Here is a 20,899-nt window from a genome sequence, read left to right on the forward strand (position 1 = left end):
ACAGTCTTTTACTGTGTTACTGTGCCGTGCAGTAGTCAGACTCCTATCGGAGAGTATTTAGGTAGTTTTCAATCTTCGACTGTTGCAGACTACATTGCAATTGCATATCCTTGTGTGTGTGTCACATGCAGTGTAGAAGAAACTTCTTGGGATGCTGGGTGACAGACTGCACATAATTACTTTTGACAGATATTGACAGATTCCCCTCCAAAGGAAATTCACCTTTACTTCATCAATGTATAAGAGTGCCTGTCTCCCCAAAGTCTTTGCCAGCATAGGTTTTCATCAGTCTTGTAAAGTTTTGCTATCAGAATAGGTAAAACTTGTGCCAAAATGTATTTTAATTTGCACTTTTTCTTATTCTCAGTAAATTTCACCATATTTTCATATGTAATTGAGAGGCTTCTGTAATTTCTTTTTTGAAAACATTATTTTTTCTGTTCTTTGCTTTTTTCCTTAATTGATAGAGAAATGACCTTTTTGTGGTATGATTACAAATGTTTCCCCAATTTTTTTGTTTGTCTTTGGAGCCTTTGGATGATATTTTTTTCCATGCAGATATTCATTTGTTTGTCAGCAAATTTATCAACCTCTTTTTATGGCTTGTGAATTTTGAGTCATAATTCAAAAGTCCTTCATAATTCTGAGGTTACAAAATAACTTTCTCCTGCTTTTCTCTAGTTCGGTTGCATTTCTGATATTTGGAGTTTTTCTGGGTGTAGAGTATGAGATAGGACTCTAGCTCCTCAGATGATGACAAGAACCCAAATTTGAGAACAGCCACTGCAGAACTGCACACGATGTGACTCTGGGTTGATCATGTCTGCTCGGCTCCCACTGCAAGACTTCCATCTTTCAAGTGTCTACTTAACACTCGATGGCCTTTTTCTTCCCTCTTACATCCTGTTTCCTCTTTCAATTTTTCATTAGGAAATACATCATTTTAAAGTATGACATATCATGAAATAATTTTACAGGAGCAAGTATCATGAGGGTATACTGTTCAAGGAGTAATAAATAATAAAATGAACTCTTCACATACCCACCACTCAGCTTTAAAAAAAAAAATAGACTTTCCCTCCTTTACCATGTGCAGCATCTCTAGATGTTTCCGTCCCTCTGGAAGGTAGAGGGAGGTGCCCCATCTACTCCTGAATTGGCAACTGCAGGACACCCCTCAACAGCCTAAAATCCAGTGAGTCCTGATGTCCACAGCTGGAGATGAGCTCAGCTGTCGGGTCTTGATCCTCTACCTACCAGTCTCAGGAGTATCCGTCTGCTGCTTGTGGAAGGTGCACGCACGTACTCCAGGGTCGTGGGAAGGGGGAGGCTTCTTTATAGAGTGTCACTTCCTGGGAGAGCCTGGAACACAGGAGGAGCTTTGGGTTTGAGGAGCTTGGAATGACAGGCCCAGCTTGGTTTGAGTCAAGCCTCTATCGTTAGCTAGCTGTAGCCTTGGACAGGCTGTGTCCCCTCTCTTAGCCTCAGTCTTCCCATCTAAAAAGTGAAAGAGCTGGATTCTTTGATCTCTGAAAAAGTTCTGAGATTCTTTTATTTCTTTCAAACACTTGAACATGTATTTAAAATTTTCCAAAATTCAAAAAGCCAGACAGACCACATCTATAAACGTATAAACAGGTGTCAGTTTTGCAGAGATGATTTGGAATCATGCTCCAAATCTGGGCATCTCCAAACCTGGCCAACCTGTACCTGAATTCCGTGATTACTTATTAAAATGCAAGTATCTGGGCCCAACATAGAATCTTCTCTCCAGCGATGGAGCCTAGGAATCTGCATTGTAACAAGCATTCTCCTCCGTCTCCTTCCCATCTCCCACTCTGAGTGATTTTGATGCATGCTAAAATTAGAGAACTACTGTTCTAAAGGCGTTTAATAAACACATTTCATTGGGACAGAGTATAACTTACCTTTGGGATCCAAAATTGCTTTAAGGAGAGCATAGACAGAGAGAAACTTGGAACTTAAGTCATTCAGTTTCATTGTTAGTTGAATTCTATAAAAAGAGAGATAAGTCATTCCAGAAATTATCAGATAAATCAGAGAGAAAATAGGGTTTGACGTGCAAACGTCGACAGAGATAGGATTTTTCAGGAATAGATGAGCTGTTCATGACCCCAGATTTCTAGACCAGTGTTTCTCAAACCCTGGCGTGGGTCTGAATGAGTGGGGATGCTAACAAAAATGTGGATCCTGAACCCCACCGAGCCAACAGAATCATAATCTCTGGGGCAGGCTCCTGGGAATCAGCATGGTTCCACGAGCTCTTCGGTCGGCTCTGATGTACAGAAATCAGGTTTTCGAACGTCTGCTCTAGAAGAGAGAACTGAAGCTGACATGAGCGGAGACCGATTTAGATTTACAAATGCTCAGTCATCAGAAGCCAATGTTCTCCAAGAAGTTTCGGCAAGTGGGCAAAGCTGCCAGCATAGCACTTACGCCAGATTTAAAGTGAACTATCAGTGTCCCCAGGACTCCAAAGAGCCTAAAATTTCAAGACACAGTGCGATGGTTTTTTTTTTTTTTTAACTTTAATTGACTTCACGTATAATTATGTGTATATAAATTTCTGAAAAAGTCCCAGTTTCTTTTAGAAGCATCAGTCTTTAGCCCTCAAGGCCCCCTCCCCCCAGTTTCCTCTCTGATTTCATTTCTAGCCCAGCGATGCTGGAAAAGAGACAAGCATCTTTTGATTTCCTTTACGTTGAGTAGCTTGAGAGGTCTAGAAGGGAGGGGTGTCTCTTGACCAATAAGCAGCACTTTTTTTTTTTTTTTTTTTTTGGCAAAGCTCAAATTGTACTCAACGATGTGTCTATAAAAACAAAAGGAGGCAGGTGGTCACATCCACCTGCAAGTGTCAGAAATGACTGTCTTCCCGGAAGAGGTGAGTGAGCATGGAGCCTGTGTTCTAGAACACGAATTCCGAAAGCCCGTGAGCTTCAGGAATCCATGATTTTATTAGCAATTCAAGTGACTCACATGCAGGTAGAGCATGGGCTTTGTGGGGTTAATTAGTCGAACGCTGAGACGTGGCCTTGTCTCTGGAGAGGACAGAACAAGGAAGAAGAAGGAGGAGTCTCCAGAGGCCTGGAGGAAAACGAGTTCAGATTTGGGCACATTAAGTTGCAAGTGCCGTTGGGACAACATCATCATGTTGCTGTATCGTCTTTGCATTTATTGAAACCTAACAATATGTGACATGCAGCCCCGAGCGCTTCTCATGCGTAATCTCATTTAATCCTCACAACATTCCTTGAGCCGGGCGCTGTTATTATGCCCTTTAAGAAATGCAGAACCTGAGGCTCCACAAGGATAACTCGTTACCCAACAGGCTATTTAAGTAAGTAACTATGTGGCAGCATTATTAGGTGTGGGAGTTAGGCTTGCCTCCCCACTGGGCAGTGCCAATTTGGCAGTTGGACATGCGAGATTGGAGCTCAGGGAGGAATTGGAGACTGAAGTGGTATATTATATTACATGTATTCATATTTAGGCCTATTTATTAATTGCTGATCTGAGAGTTGATAAGATCACAGAATCCTCATTTCATCCTCAAAAGAAACGGGTCCAGGGACGTGGCACTCTCCCAGACAGGGGTAGACCAGGAAGGTAGAAGGATCCTCAATGAAGTTTAGTTGCTCGGCAGAGCAGGGTCTTTCGAGGATGTCATGTATAAATAAGCAGGTTTTATTAGCCGTCTTATCAGTCAAGCAGAATCAAACTCGGAGGGTTCACTTTCAGCTGCTGACTTCGAAAGGAGGCATAGACAGCAGGGTTCAACGAGCTGATCTCTGAAATGGGATCGGATCATCTCCAGAGAAAATCAGACCGACGATGGCCTGGTTTCTGAGATCCACCCCCACACTGCAAACAAAGCTCAAAAATAATTGCTACTGCATCATAGACTCAGGAATTTTTTCCTTAATGTAAGCTCAGAAAATCAATAACATCTTTTTGTTTTCTTGTTAAACTCTACTAACACTATAGTAACAGAATTTTAAGGCCACCCATAAAGTGTTGAAAATAGGGGGAAAAAAGGGAAGGATTAAATAAAGTGAGATCTCCATTCTGTAAACTCAGAGATGGAGAGAGAAGGAAGGAGAGAAAGAAAGGAGACCAAAATGAAGTGAAATACATCCAAATGTTATCAGAGAGATTGCCAGATCATTAGGATTATCGCCTTTTTCGTTTCCTTTTCTAGTTAACATTTTTTGCAACCAAAGTATTAGCCATAATAATCAGGGAAAAAGTTCCTTCTGAACCTAGTTCTTCATTTCTTCCTGCATTTCCTTCAGGAATCTGTCCACACGTTCACACATGCCAAATCCGCTTGCGTGAAACCTGTGCTTTGCTTTTCTCACTGAAAGCTATAACCTTTTGTTGGACAGCGTTCACATTGAACGGCCAGGTGATATATCATCAAGCTAGAGGACTATTAATTAACTTTACTGCTCTGCGTTTTCATCATACCTTGACTGGCATTGGAGGCTCCTACCAGAAACAGTTATTTTTGAAAGCTTGCTGATACCGTTATCATAGACCAATTTATTTAGACGCTCATCCTGCACATCTCAGACTTCTGTGCCATGAACATCATTTTTCTTTACTTTTAAGACATGCTTTTATCTTGTGGACAACACAATATCTGAAATGACTTATAGTATTTTTTTTTTTTTTTTTGGCTTGGGCTGCTGCACAAGTCAGAGCTTAGCTTATGATCCTGTGTTAGCAACTGCTGACAGCTTACGTCCTGAATGGCTGCTTCTGGCTTTCCCTAAGGCCTTAGTCCCTATTCCCTGAACTTGAATTGCTTTATCCATATATTTAAACCTTACTCTATTGCAATCTGTGTTGGGAACTAAGCGAGGTATTTCTAACTGAGAGACAACATTTATTGGGGGTTTACCTATGTGCCAGGTACCGTTTGTTCTGACTGTTTTGCCTTCATTATCTTATTTAAACCTCATAACAAGCCTACGATGAGACAATGGCTGTCATGACCCGACTTACAATGGAGCGGGTAGGCATGGAGAGATTAAATAGCTTGTCTGGGGTTACACTTGCTCCAGAGCCCATGCTTGGAGTCATAACTTAAAATAATAAATATGAATATTTCTGTAACATCGTGCAATTAGCCTGTTTCTAATTGCCCGCTATTATGCAAAGCTCAGAACCAATTTTGTTCATGCTTAAAAATGTCTCTTTTTTCCTTTGAAAGCCTTATACTGATTTAAAAAGGGGCAATATTTCTCTTCCTATTTCTTTCCATGGGGAAAAGAAATGAACTCACAGGGGAAAACGAACCAAAAGAAGGATGTATTCCTTACCTTGGGGTACACGTGGCCAGGAGAGTCCCCCTGGGGAGATGGAGAAGCGGGAGCCCCTCGTGTGTCCCACCTTCTCAGGGATTGCCTCTTCCCATTGATTGCTGAACCCCACAGGGGACTTCGAACATGCGACCTCGTTTTATCCCGACTGGACTCTGCCAAATAGACATTCTTCTTCATTTGTCAGAAGAGGAAACAGGCTCAAGGAGCAGAAGCCACTTGTCCGTAAGACAAGTTAGTGGCAGAGTCAGCATTCACACTCAGCCCGACGTCACTTCCTACCGGGATGTGCTTGTCTGCCTGTCCCGACAAGTGAGCGGTCCTGGGCAGGGTTGGACCCCTTCGTTATGAGCTGGCGGGACCACAACCAGGGAGCTGGATGCTCTCGTCCGCCGCCGGCAGCTGAGATGCCAAAAACCTCAGTGGTGCGCTTCCTTTCTCTCCTCTGTGAGAACTGTGATCAGGTTCCCACTGACCCAGGTGCCGAAACGGTCATGGTGTGAAGCATCGGGCTGTGTGTCCTCTCGGCGTCATGAGCCAGCAGCGGGAGGGAGGTGTCTTCCTGGGGCCGGGCTCGCTCAGGCCATGGAAGGCCTCATGTGGGGAGGCACTGTCACACCCATGGCCAGTGCCAGGGCCACCCCTGATGAGCCATCCCCACCCCAGCAAGCCCCGTCTCCTTCTGTTGAGAGAAAAGCAGGGGGAGGAGCAATAGAAACTCAGGTCCCACCCCATCGGGTTACCCGCCCGAGGAGTTTTCCAGGCCCCAAACCAGGCGGCTTAAAACAACAGAAATTTATTCTCTCACAGTTCTGGAGGCCCAGAGTTCGAAGTCAAGGTGTCCCAGGTTCACGCTTCCTCTGAGGGCTCTAGGGGAGGGTCGTTCCTTGCTTCTTCCAGCTCCTGGCGGCGCCAGGCGTCCTGGGCTTGTGGCTGTGTCGCTCCCGTCTCGGCTTCTGTCTCCACATGGCCTTCTCGCTGTGTGTCTGTCTCCCCGTTGCAGAAGGGATTCTTCTTCTGTGTCGTTGATTTAGGGCCCACCTAAATCCAGGGTGGTCTCATCGCCAGATCTTTAAGCAGTTACGTCTGCAAAGACCCAATTTCCAAAGAAGGGCACATTCTGAGGTTTCAGGTGGACGCGACTTGGGCGGGGAGCATCTCAGCCCACCAACCTCGCGCAGGCTGCAGTGTGGTTGTCCCCACGGGTGTCTGACTTCGGCACCAACCGGGGAGGCTCTCCTCCGGGGTCTGGGCTCGGGGAGAGGCTTCAGTGAGTGCCTGCAGCTGGGGGTGACAGATGCTGCAGCCACCTGATGCTCAGTGCACGCGCATGCACTCCGGGCTCCTGCACTTGAACCCCGACCACTGGGCGCTGCGACTCCTGTGCCGGCTGGTTTCCTGTGCCTTCCCCGTCCCTCTTCCTCAGTCTCAGCCGTTTAGTGGTCCTCCTTCTGCGCCAGGTGCGGTTATCAGCACTTTACCTGCTTTTTCTCATTTAACCTTCCTGAGGGTGGCACATCCAGCAACTCTGTTGTGTGCACAGAGAAGTGTCGTGCAGAGGGTCGGGTCACTTGCCCAGGCAGGTGCTGGTCAGCTGCGGAGCTGGGCTTCGAACAGGCTCCAGCATCTATGCTCTAAGCACTATGCCGTCTTGCTTCTCGTTGTAAAAAGCCAAAACTGCTGATAAATAAGCATCTCCTTGACCCTGTCTTAATCCCAAACCTCCGCCCCTGCCAGGTAAGCACTGTTGTCTGTTTGATCTCATACCATTTCTCCTAGACCCTTGTAAGAGGCATTTGCATATATTTATATGTCTATGCATAATTATAAAATTTCGTTTTGTGGGATGCTATCAAATTATGCAATATGTCACCCTTTGGTTTTCAATTAATCATATGTTTTGAAGAGCCTTCCTTATCTGGAGGTGTCTTTGCCTTTATTCTCGTTGACTGCTGGGAACAGTCCCGTGGTGTGTGTATGTCACAGCCGACTTAACCATTTTCCTCCCGGGGGATGTTAGTCAAGTGACTGCGTTAAAAGTCTCGGGCCCTCTGTGCACTTCCGCAAGTAGTTCTCTAGGAAAGATTGCAGAAGAATTTGGGGTCAAGGTATTTATATTGCCTTAAAAACTTTAGCCTTATTCAGCCAGTTGACTGGTCGATTGACATTTTCTGAGTGGCTTCTTGGTGCAGGACATGGGCTTTGCAGTGAGACCCACCCAGCTTCATACGCTGGCTCTGATCATTGCCAGCTGTGTGACCTTCGACCAGTTAAATAACCTCTCTGAGCCTGTTTCCTTCATCTTTAAAATCCTGTCTCCTGAGATTCCTTTGAGGAGTGAATGAGTAGACATGGGGGAAGTACCGGCACTGTATCTGACACCTAGTCGGGTTTTACCAAATTTTGATTCTTTTCCTATTCCGTCTTTTATTTCCATGCGTTCTGGCCTTTGCGATTCTCTGTCTTTCCGTCCTAGTGTGTGACAAGTTCAGCAGCAGCATCTTCACTACCAGCAGTACAATGTGATGCTTAAAAGCTAAGCATCCTGGGTTCAGAGTCCCTCTCTGCTAATAATATCCAGCTGTGGGACCTTGAACAAGTTAATTAACCTTGTAGACCCCTGTTTCCCCTTTTACAAAATGATGCTAATTTTTGTACCTCTACATAAGAGTGTGTTGTATGTATTAAATGCAAGACACAGGCAAGGAGCATGGTGTCTGGCCCATAGTAAACATTTAAGAAAAGTCTGAACAAAGAAAACCTTTATGAGCATTCTTTATCACATATTGTGCACCTTGGAATTTGCAGTAAATAGTTAGCTCTAGATCTAACCTTCGAAGGGTATATTCTAAGGAACTCTATAAAAGATTTACATTCTGGAAGGAATCAATACTTTTCCTATGTCAGAACATGAGTTGTAGCATGAGGAAAGAATAACATTTGGGTAGTGCTTTATAATTCGCCAAGCAAATTTATAGCACGTTCGTAGCAAATTTATAGCAAATTCCTTTAACCACTGTGGGAGAGATGGTTTTCCTTCTGGTCAGATGGGGAAATCAAGGCTCAAAGAAGTACACAGCCTTGCCCCGTGTGTTGTTCCGCTATCCCCACATCCCACCTGAGGACCTGGCCTCAGATCTGGGAAGCCCAGCAGTGACCCCAAAGGCGCATTGCTTTGGGAAGTAGTAACCTGGTCTGGAATCACCCACTCTGTCGGACACCTTAGGCAGAGACCTGTGAGCCTCAGTTTCCTCATCTGAAAAATTAAAAGACTGCGTTACATGATCAAGCAACCCTTGAGACATGGTTAATTTGAGTCTAATGCGAAATTTAACAGAAACAAAGCAGGATTTTGCTACATCATTTTAACTCTTCCCTGGTTTTCGATGTTATTAGTCAGTACACAACGACGGTGTGTGCACCCCGTCTCCAGTGTTTGCTCTCATTTCTTATTCATTCTCTCCCCCTCGGCCTTTCCATTTTTCCGTCACTCCCTCCCACTTTGTCTCTTAGTCTCTCCCTATAAGTCCGCCTTCCTCCTTTATTCTTTCCCTCTCTGAGTCTTACTGTCTCTTCCTTCTTCTTTGCCTCTTCCTCACTCTCTGTGTTCTTTCTCTGTCACTCTTCCTGTTTTACTTGGTTCCCCCTTCAGCCTTTCCCTTCCTCCATCCCTCCCCTGTTTCCTCTCTCCTTCTCTGCCTCTCTCCATCTTACAAAATTGCTCAGAATTGTCTCAGTTAAAAAATAAATATTAACCATCGGTCTGTTTCTTCTACCCAATCCACAGTGACTATTTCTGATAGAAGTAATTAACACAAATTAAACTCACAACAGCTAAAAGCACACAGGGTGAAATTTATTATTGACTAAAAATCCGTAGCGACTCAAATCTTCTCGGCTAATTTTGGATCTCTGCACAGTTTTGAAACAGGAGAATGAGGCTCGATGGAAAGAATAACCACAAAAGGAAACTCAAAATAGCAGAAGTTATAAATCAGTAAAATTTGCTGTGCTCCAAATGTTGATCAATGAATCAAATCATAATAAAACTTAAACTCCAAAAAATCAATCCCGGTGAAAATAGTTTCCCCCCAAAAATGGAAACAATTTATGCTACGCAAAACATCGATCTAGGAATTAAATTAGCTTAATGGAGTTTGTTCTGAAAGTGTTTCCTTGGTAAAAATGCATCAATGTTGGTGTGATTTTTACTTTAAACTTTGTATTCACAAACTCAGAGTCAAAATGCGATTCTAGGCCGTTTTCCTAAAGCCGGTTTTAGAGTGTCCTGTGCTGATGGCAGGTACAGCTTCCGTGCCTATAGCGTCTGTTGACCAAGCAGGCACCTGCCTGCAAAAGTCATCACGCCTCACGGGGACTGCTTCTTGGGCTCGTGAATGCCTGACACCCACGAATAACCCTGTGCCTGGGTGCTGGACGATGATAACGAGGCACCAGCATCGCTTCTCTGCACAGTGACATCGTCGCCACCACAACAGTCTTCTGGGTTCGCAGCTAATCTGAGACTCACAAAACACCTTCGCTTCCATGTTCATCGGTCCTGTGAGAGAGCTCCTGCTTCTCCATCTGACAGATGAGAAAACCGAAGCTCAGGGAGGCCCCATAACAAGGCCTCATTCCCAGTGTGAGCGGAAGTGGATCCGAGCCCGATCCGCAGTCCCACAGTTGCCCGGATGTGCTGAGTGGCCTAAATTGCTGAGTGATGTGTTTCTCTTCCCAGCAAGTCTTTGATGTGACCTAAAAAAATACACTCAGTTATCATCAAAGAGATGTTTAATTTTCAGTAACACTTTAGACTAGACCTCCAAAACACACACAGAGATTTCATTAATTCATCAGAACAAGTCAATGTCTTGTACCAGGCTTCTTGAATGTTAATGAATGAATAATTAACTTTAACTATATAATTAGCCTTTAAATGTGCTGAGACCCCCAGAGAGCATCTGAAAACATGCACAAGGAGATGATGAGCTAAAACTGGAAACTTTGGGCTAGGGAATGTCAAGCCCTTTGACAATACAAGTCCCCACTGTCAAAGGTGCCAGGGTCTTTCTTTGTGTCCGAGACATCAGATTCGCCAACGGACAGTCTTGGGGCTAGGTCAGGCCATTGCGCAAGTACAAGAGAGACTGACTGAACTAAGCAGATCAGATCTACGCACTCAAGCAAGCTGTAGCAGCTCTTCAAAGCTGTTGAGAAATCTGGCAGGAAGCGGCTGCGTTAAGGTAGCAGGGGGCACATGCGACAGCCTTCCTTTCTTTGCTTCTTTGCAAATTCACAGAAATGGAGGTCTCATCTCCCCGCTTTCATCCTGAATTGCCGTCGTTTTAAGTCATTTGCTTTCCTTGAGGACTGCCCATGACAGGGAGAGAGCGAGAGCCCCCACGCATGCTCGACAATGCCTGGCAGGGGGCGGGCGTCCCACGCAGCCGGCACAGAGCAGCGTGGCCTCCGCCCCAGGCCCCCGTTCTGCGTCAGCCCGCACGTCGGGGAGCCAAGGCGTCGTTACATTCGTCAACAACTGTTTGGAGAAGAGGTCGCCCCTCTGTAGGGGGGTGAGTTGGGCTAGGTAGGGGCTCTGTCCCCGTCACAGTTCTCAGATCCTGTCCTTTGAGCCTCTTCTGCCCAGTGGGAGAAGTACTTAGCCAGTGACGGCCATACGGCCTCAGCGGGAGCTGAGAAGGTAGGGACAAAGATGATTTCCTCTCAAAAAGCAGAAGGAGATGCCGAGCGGGGACGCATAACTGGGTTCTTCTGTACCTGGGAGCCCTCAAGTGCCCCGCTGACTGCTCTGAGCTCTGAGGACTTCTCTCCCCCAGAGCCAGCCTTTCATCTCTGTGATGTTGCAAACGCAGAGCCGCCAGTTACCACGCAGCAGCCTAATATATCACTCTGTCCCCAGCGATCGCAACTCCAGTCCCCGCAAATACTTTTGGTCTAAATTGGGCTTCAGTTTCAGGTAGCCTTTTTTCTCTGTCTTACCCTTTACCTTCGACAAGAAGCTGTGTCCATCTGTGCCTGAATGTCTCACAAAGAAATGGGGTAGGATGTGCTGGGGGCCAGAGACGTTTCTGTGGGGGTCACTCCAGACCTTACACAGCGATGCGTCTGTTGGGAAAGAGACACTTGAAGCTCAACAACCCACCAAAGTTATTTAAATTTGGACTATTCTGATCTCATCCTTGCTTCTCTTTTTATAGCATTAGGCTTGATTGATAGCTGCAACCCCCCGCCCCCTCCCCGGTCTGAATTTCGTAAGTAATAGAGCTGCCTCCACTTATTCCAGAAGTCGTACAGACCATGTGCTTGTAATGGTTATTCTGCGGCCTTTGGCATCAGACCACATAAGTTCAAATGCTGCTCTGGGTGGCGGCGTAGAGCCACTTTACCTCTCAGTGACTCAGTTTCTCCTCTCACAATGGGGACAGCAGTAGTATGGAAATCTGTGCACAATTAGAAGGAGTGAATGACACGAGATAAGGCATGTAAAGTATTCGGGACTGGATTTGTCACAAAGAAGGCATAACGCTGCAAGCCCCTTTGCCATAAAATCTGAATTCGATTGAATGCATCTGTGTGTCTTGTGCCAGACACTGCGTACACATTAAACTTATATGATATCACTTTATTCCCAGGAGCCCTCGAAGGGCAGATGTTGTCTGTTCCTTGCTCAAAGTCTTTGACCACAGAGCCCACTCTCGAGGATGTCGGAGATTTTTCATTTTTTCTTTTTAACAACAGGAATATTTTTCTTTCAGTTGAAAAAAGATTTATTATGAAATATGGTAATGATTTGCAGAAATCTGTCCTTAATGATTTAAACCACCATTGGACACCTCTTATGTGGTTGCCAGGTACAGTTTTAAATTTCCATCCAAGAAATGCATCAGCACGTGGTGGGTTAACAGGATGGGGAAAATTTCACCCCACGAGTACCAACAGATGGCCTTAACGTTTGAACGCCCCTGTGCACACATATGTGTGTGTTTATGTTTATTTCTTGAGGAATTAAGAGAGTTGAGTAAGGCTTAGACAGTCGCAATAAAAACCAGGTTCTGGGCATCTCCATGGCAACTCTGATATGTAAAGTATTGGCACTGCAAGCACCCCCGCTTCGTCACAAGGACAAATGCCATCCGTGGCCTGAAGCCCTCAGGATACACGCACTATCCAGAGTCTCGGTTTCCCTATGGCGAGTGACAGAAGGTGACTGTTGCCTTGCAGACTCAAAGAAAGCCTCAGCTGGACCAGCATCTCAGCAGGGCCACCATGACTACCTCACCTCACAGAGGAGGGAGCAGTAACCCAAAGACGGGAGTGACTTTCCCAAGGTCACGCCATTGTCCAAACCTAGACGAGAACTCAGATTCCTTTCACCTGCTCCTCTCTCCTGCTCCTACACAAACCTTTTAAAACTCCCCATCCCATATTACTTATTCCCCCACCCCCCCCCCCAATCCCATATTTCCACGGTTGTCAGTGTTGCTGGCTGTCCAGGAAGGCTGTTACCTCTTAGTTTGTCAGCCTTGGTTGGCCGTCACCATTGACAGTGCCCAGTCTTCTTCCTCTTCTGCGTGGATGACCTCATTCCCCTTTAATACTCTCGGAGTATAAAACCACGTCTCCTGTCCCACAGCCTTGGGATAAAAGCTTCAGAGTCTTTCTGTTGGTGAGACAAGCCTTGCAGAAGCCTTGCCCCCCTCTAACCCTTGCAGAAACAAAAAATTAAGATGAGGAACACAGCCTTAAACCTTCCAAACAGCTTCGATCCCATCGGGAGTCCTTCGGCAGCTGTCTCTGAACGGATGCAGCATTTTACGTCCTTTCCCTGCCCACTTTTATTTGTCTTCGCTTCGCTGTTTTATGTTTTCTTGTTAAAAGAAAGAAGGAAGGAAGGAAGGGAGGGAGGGAGGAAGGGAGGGAGGGAGAGAGAGGGAGAGAAAAAAGAGAGAGAGAGAGAGAGGAAGGAAGGAAGGAAGGAAGGAAGGAAGGAAGGAAGGAAGGAAGGAAGGAAGGAAGGAGGGAAGGAAGGAAGAAGGAAAAGGAAAAGAAAAAAAAGAAAAGAAAAAAGAAAAGAAAGGCAGTCAAGTTGAGAAAGTGTCGGCAAGTTGGGTAATCTGATTTCATTTTCCTACCTACTTTTGAGTTGAAGTCTCACCCAAAGAGTTCAAGGGCAATCATTCCAGCCTTGTTAACTAACTTGAAAAGGTGGTCATTGCAGTGCATGGCCCCTGATAGAAATCTACATGATGAATGAGGCACCACCATGCCATTGAGGGGGATCTGTGGTGCTCGCTTTTTGCGGGGTGGGGCTGCCAACTGGAAGGGGCGCACAGGAGGATGATGACAATGTTCTATGCCTCTCTGTGCGTGGTGATTTTGAGGATGTGTACATATGTAATAATTGAGTGCTTTATTTTATAGGAGTTATGCTTCAATAAAAATAAATGTATCGAAAGAAAAAAAAGTGCTGTGTTTGTTGATGCGAAACACGTTCACTCGGTGTGGTGTGAAATGAGAAAAGAAAACAAAGCGCGAAGTGGTCTGCGCAGCGACCACAGTTCGGGGGTGAGAACAGGGCCGGCCCGTGCGTGTACCTCACCTTTTCCTGGAACAGAGCTGAGTTCATTCGTTCCCGTATCGTCTGTGTCCTGGCTTCCTAGAGCCGCTGGCACGAAGTACCACAGACTGAGAGGCTTAACCAACAGGAACGCTTCGCCTCATGGCCCTGGAGACTGGAAGGAAGTCCAGGATCGAGGCGTCGGAGGGCCATCCAGCCGCATGTTCTCCGAAGGCCCTCGGGAGGGGACCCGTCGCAGCCCATCCCCTGGCTTCCGGTGGTCCCTTGGCTTGAGGCACCATCCCTCCTGCCCTCACACGGTGTTCTCCCGTGTGTGTGTGTCTGTGGCCACATTTCCCATTTTTCATGAAGACACCAGTCATATTGGATTCAGGGCCCACCTACTCCAGGGCGACCTCATCGTAGCTCGTTACATCTCCAATGACCCCATTTCCAAATCGGGTCACATTCTGAGGCCCTGGGGGGCTAGGGCTTCAACATACTAATTTCGGGGTGAGGGACACAGTTCAGCTCGTAATATGTTACAGTGGCGAAGTTGGTGAGTTGCCGCAGAGACCATATGGCCCACAAAGCCTGCACTGTTTATTGTCTTTACAGAAAAGTTACCAATCCTTGTTTTAAAAGATGTGTGTGTGTGTGTACGTGTGTGACTGTGCGTGTGCACCTGCACACGCATAAAAACTTCCGAAGGTTGTTCACTGATAATGCTAACAGGGCAAAGCCTCTGACTTGTAGAATCATAAGTGATTTTAATTTTAATTGTATTCTTAGTATGTTCTACATTATTTGGGTTTCTTCAAACTATTACATAATAATTTTCTTGAGATAAATACACAGTAAGCACGGACTTTTGGGGGGGAAGAAACATCATTTGTGCGTAGTCCCTCTTCCCCCAACCCCCCACCGGCCCCTCACCAGTCCGCTTTGTTCTGATGCAAACCTTTTAAGTAGGCCGACATCCTCCACCGTGGGGAGTGCTAAGGGCAGCACTTAACAAACCAGCAAACTCCACTGTTTACTCACTTGGGCATAAGGATTCTTCAGGTCTTTATTTAGCTGCCTCTTGTAAGTTGAAGTGAAAAAGTTCTGGCTTTTATCTCCTCATTAAAAATAGATCCTTTTATGACGAGAGGATGGAGCGGCCGTGCGTCGTCATCTCCAGTGTGAAAGTGTGTGATTCTGGGTCAGGCCTCGGGCAGCCGTGCCCCAAGAGGGGACCCCCCGGCCATCCACATGACTCCCCGGTTTCTTGTCGTTGCAGGAAGCTGGACGCGTTCATCTACGATGCGGCGGTCTTGAATTACAAGGCCGGGCGGGACGAAGGCTGCAAGCTTGTGACCATCGGGAGTGGATACATCTTTGCCACCACTGGTTACGGGATCGCCCTCCAGAAAGGCTCCCCTTGGAAGAGGCAGATTGACTTGGCCCTGCTTCAGTTTGTGGGCGATGGTAAGACCGTGGGTGGCCCCCTCTTTTGGGGAACTCAAGACCCTCACATTCTCTGCTTTCTCGTTGGCTTTCCTTCCAGTTGTTCTCTGTGCAACGAATTTGTTCACTAAAAGTTTTTACTGGGCACTTATCCCATGATCCCATGGTTCTCTAGGTTGCTTATAATGGAAACCAATTATAGACGACTAAATTTTGTAAAGGAATTTATTTTAAGGATGCAGAAGTGTTCATGTCAGTGAATTGAGGAAAGAGTTGAGCAGATAGATTTAGAGGGAAAAAAAATCAGGAACCAGACAGTCCTGGGGCCTCAATGGCAGGAATTTCACAGGTCCTCTCTCGATAGCAATGCTTCTCAGTTGGAGGGGGATTTTCCCACTTGGGGATGTTTGGCTGTGTATGGAGATATTTTTGATTGTCATGACCCAGGAGACTGTTTGCTACTGGCATCTTGTGGGTGGAGGTCAGGGATGAGGAATGCTTGCTGGCCAAGGCCTCGTGATGCCAGGACAGTCCCCCACATCTCAAAACAGCATTATGTGGCCCCCAATCTTAGTACTGCTGAAGTCGAGGGTCTCTGCTCTAGATCCACGAGACCATGTCACCAGCTGACGGTGAGTCCCAATCTCTAGTCTCTCAATTCTACAAGTCAAATCCCAGAGGAAAGATTCCAAGTGCATTTTGGGGCAAGGACCCACCAGGAGTGAATAAAGGGTGGGGTTATGTTGTACTAATACAACAGCTTCTGTTGTTATTCTACGAAGGAATGAATGAGAGATTTCTAGAAAAGGAATAATGAGCAGAAATCTCATGGGTTTTCAGTACAGTCCACCCCTTGACTTTCTATCGTGCAAAAAAAAAAATATGTGTGTACACACACACACACACACACACACACTTTCCACCCTCATGGAGCTCTAGTCTAGTGGGATAGTGGCATTTATGGCACCGTAGAGCTAGTTGGGCCAGCTCTGTCTTTGGCAGCATTTCCCCTGTCTGTGCTTCCTCTGTTTCCTGGTTGGCGATTTCACCACAGCCTGGAGTTCCATGACATCAGTTTCAGGGGCCTGTCATGGCTCAGCTGGCAAGTCGATTTCCCTCTGAGATAGGAGCAAATCCAGCAGAAATGGCAGGTTAACACTGGAAACGTGACTAAGAATGAGTAGGGTACAGAGGCTCAGGGCAAAGGGCAGAAGCTGCATTCAAGAACGAGCGGAGGCTCCATTCGGAGTGGACGCAGAATGTGCTATGCTGTCTAGAGCTGGGAGAGGACAATCTGGCAACCACAACGGCCAAATACAATATTGGAATGGACAGTGGTTCGTGCATAGGGTCGATGTGAATTTTAACAAAATGCATAATGCTTTGCAGCTTCTCCTCCTCTTTCTACTCCCAGAATTAAACCCTAGATTCCCACAGTGCCATCAAGAAAGAAAGCTAGATGTGTTTTAGATTTAACCCCCAAATAAGAACGTCTGATTCTTTGAATTCCCTGTAGGGCATTTGTACCCTCCTCAGATCACGAGCCATGTTCTCTGCTGTGGAATAGTGATTGTGGCTGTGCTGGCCAGCTGTTGCTGTGAAATCTTAGAGGCATACAACAGTAAGCATCTATTTGCTCATGAGAGTGTGGGTTTGATTGGAGAAGCTCTCCCTCGGGCTGTGATGGCTAGGGTGGCTCTACTCTCTCTGCAAGCCACAGATCTGCTGTGTGGTCTCTGCTCTTCATGTGTCTATACTGCATCTCAGGCCTAAAGGGCAGCAGCCACCTCAGAGAAGCTCTTTTCTTGGCTGCGTCCAAGGCACACAAAGGAACACTTAACTGCACATGTCCATCTCAAGTCTCTGCTTTGTCACTCTTATATCTGTTAACACCCTTCTGCCTAAAGCAAGTCAGATGGCCAAGCCCAAGGCCAAGGGGTTGGAGATATGCTCCGCCTTTTATGGAAAGAATTTTGGAGTCATACGACAAGGGGTATGGACACAGAGAGGGGTGAAGAATTGGGGCTAATTGTTTTACCTACCAGAGTGGTTGTCCTAAGCAACCCTGCATGAGGTGAACTACTCAACAAATGAGAGCCTTGTTTCCAGCAGCAAACGGCACAGAATCCTGAATGTAGCAGATAACTGGTCGGTGAACAATTGCATGAACAAATACACACACACGGATGAATGGTTAGTATTGGGATGTATTTCATTTGACAGGAAACTTTTGAATACGATGGGTAGGTGTTGAATAATGAGTTCTAACTCTACTCCTACCTAACATTGCTGTCGCTTTTGCAGCATCTGTTATGAAACAGCAACATACTTAGGGGGTAGGATATGCCAATCATCATACTGGATGTACTACATGTATTCTTTAATTTAATCTTCATAACAATCACATGAAGTGAAGTATTGCTTATACCCATTTCACAGAGGAGAAAACTGAGGCTCAGAGGGCTTGTGAGTCCCCGAGCTAGTAAGGGGCAAAGCTTCTACTTAAGGGGCCTTACGCTGGAAGGGGGTCATTTATGTGAGACTCCTGTTACATTTAATGCACTAAGATGTTTTTCAAAATTGGTTAATTAGACACTTGAGATTTATAGACTCTTTAGGAATAAATAATTTAGTACATTTCTGAATTAAATCTGTTGTCCCATTTATAAATATTTCTGTGAAAGAGGTGATTTTCTTAGCCTCATCTGTGAATGGGTCCAAAAACATTGACCTGAAAAGATTGATGTGAGAATAAAGGAGAAAATGCATGTCAAGAACGTAGCTAAGCACAGCACCTGGAAATAGAAATGGTTCAGTAAATGCCAGCTGCTCCCATTATCATCATCACCATCAACATTACCATTAGCATTATCATCACCATTATTATTATCACCAACACCGCCACCACTACCATCATCATCATCATCACCACCAGCACCATGATCATCACCATCATCACTACTGCCATCATCATCACCAAACCATCTTGATCCTCCTCACCAGCATCATCATCCGTCACCACTGTCATCACCATCATCGTCACCACCACCATTATCATCAGCAGCACCGCTGCCACTATCATCATCGTCATCATGACCAGCACCATCATCATCACCACCATCACCATCATCATCACCAGCACCATCTTCAGTCATCTCCGTCATCACCATCATCACCACCATCACTGTCATCACTATCTTCCTCCTCCTCCTCCTCTTCATTGTGACTGTCCAACCACAATCTCCAGTATTCAGCACGCCTTCTTTAGTATTGTGTTGGCAATAATATGGTCAAGTTAATATCATGGAAACAACATTTCTGATGCTGAACAGAAAATTTCCTCTTTGCGGCAAATAAAAAGTGAGTAAAGGCATCGGATAGGCCAGAGGTGTGTTCCTTGTACTAGCAGAGCATCTAAATTCTTGCAGATATTTTCTGTCCCGGCTCATTGCTCTCCTGGTCAGACCGTTGGGGTTGGAAATGTGTCTTCTCAGCTCCATCTTTAGAGACCATCTGGATGCAAAGACATCACAGAGAAAATGATATTGCTCCAGGGGGCGTCTTAACATAATCTTCCCGGAAAGCCATGACCAATTCTGAATGTCTCTCTAGGAGTAAATACATGAATTAACACAGCTGCATAAATATTTCACTTATCTTATGCAGCTTCGGCAGGATTAATTATACTCTAAAATTAGACCTGTAAAGAGCACAGTGCTGAGCGGTACCTAATTATTATTCATCCTCTAGAATGGAGTGTTTATCTCTTGTTATAGAGTAGCTTCGGTGGACAATTACGAGTCTAATGAGTGTCAAAAGTATAAAAAATTTTTCCTAATGAGCTGTGTAAATATAACCTTTGAGTGGAGTGTTTGGTTATTGAGGGAACCTCTTACGTGAAGCCCGCCAGGCCTTTCCCCAGGGAAAGGGCTATTGATCTGCCTTAAGAGATACACAAGGTCTCAGTAAGACCTTACATTCCTTCTCCTGTGTAATCGGTGTGTCCTTTGCTCTCAGTAGTTTAGCAACAACAGTATTCGGCATTGATCATGAATATCTGACATTTACTGGGAAACATACCTCCCTAGGCAGCGATGTTCCAAGAAGGTGATGTGACCGTCCTTTTCTTCTTTCCTTCAAGGAACTTACAGTCCGCATGGTTGGCAATGTATAAACTTAAAATATCTCATCTCAAAATGTGAACGTATTTGTGATAATTCATATATGTGAATTAATATATACATGTACATGTATATTCTTAGGTATCTCGGATAGGTGAGAGAGTAGTCAAGGAAGAACATGAGATATACTAGTTTTTTTTTTTTAATGGAAGAATGAAAGGACTGAAAAGAAATCATAAAGAAAACAAGTATAGTGAGATTTAGACAAAGAGAAGAATGGGCCAGAGTTCAGAGCCTCATTCATTAACTCATTCAGTCACCAGCAAATATCTATTGAGTATCCAGTACCTCCCTGGCACCTAAAAGGTGACATATGTGTGAGAATATAAAAAATGAGTAAGTTTGGGACCTAAAAATGCCATTTCTGGCTTCAAATGGGAGGCTAAAATAGACCTCATAGGTCCCACCAATCTCATAGATTTTGTAAATTTTTAATATAGTTCTGGGATTTGAAGAGACAGAAAGATCTGAGAGGTTAAAGCCTTTTTGATGTACAGAGGCCAGCAAAAAGATATTGAGGAGAGCAGATTGTATAATAATATTATTCAGAAGCAACTGATGCTGAGAAAAAGGAAGGAAACGATTATTTTTGAGCCCACACTCAGTGGTCCAGCTTCAAGCCAAGTACATCACAAATGATCTTAGTAACTCTTTATACAACACTCTAGAATCATTCTAATTATCTCCATATTGCAGAGCAGGAAATCGAGGCTCAGTTGGGTTTAGTGAGCTACCTCAGAGCTTCCCAAACTCTAACCTGAACAGGAATCACCTGGATGAGTTTCAGTGGGTCTGAGGAAGGGGAGCTTGAGATTCTGCATCCCAACAAGCTCCAGGTCATGCTGACGCTGCTGGCCTATGGACAACGTCCCGTATAGATTTTTATAGAGTTCAAAATTGAACCAAGTTCATGTGACTCTGGTTTTGATCGTCTTTCCATTAAACCATGCTGCTGGGAGAAAATCTTGGTTGCTAGTGGCCAGATCGTCTTAGCTATAAGTAATATGCTTTAACATTGAGAAGCATTTAATACTCCATTTTGAGCTTTGTTTGGTTTTCACGGTCGTTGATTTAGTTCTAAACTCAGAAATGCATTGCTTGTCTCTCGTATCTAGTCTGAGTTCAATGAACAAATAAAATTAAACATATGTATTTATCATATGTTTTTACTAATTATTTATATGGTATATGCCATTGTATATATGACACATGTGAAATATTCGAAAGGTATGACATATGTATCTCTTATATTAGTATTGTGTTAATAGGCGACCGACTCACCCCATTTTATCGGTACCCTCCCAGTTTTAAAACTAGCTAGAGACCCTAATAACATTATATTG

General features: G+C 45.1%; 1 protein-coding gene across 10 annotated transcripts in view; it reads left to right on the forward strand.

The window, feature by feature from the left end:
- Nucleotides 1–20,899, forward strand: part of GRIN2A (glutamate ionotropic receptor NMDA type subunit 2A) — a 522,696-nt gene that overhangs the window by 469,577 nt on the left and 32,220 nt on the right. For all 10 annotated transcript variants that reach the window (XM_036225800.1, XM_036225809.1, XM_036225808.1 and 7 more), the window contains one exon: nucleotides 15,209–15,396. In XM_036225800.1, coding sequence (XP_036081693.1) covers nucleotides 15,209–15,396 — 188 coding nt within the window. The remainder of the gene's footprint in view (nucleotides 1–15,208; nucleotides 15,397–20,899) is intronic.

The sequence above is a fragment of the Rousettus aegyptiacus genome, unplaced genomic scaffold (assembly GCF_014176215.1).
Source record: "Rousettus aegyptiacus isolate mRouAeg1 unplaced genomic scaffold, mRouAeg1.p scaffold_m13_p_8, whole genome shotgun sequence".
NCBI classification, from domain to species: Eukaryota; Metazoa; Chordata; class Mammalia; order Chiroptera; family Pteropodidae; genus Rousettus; species Rousettus aegyptiacus.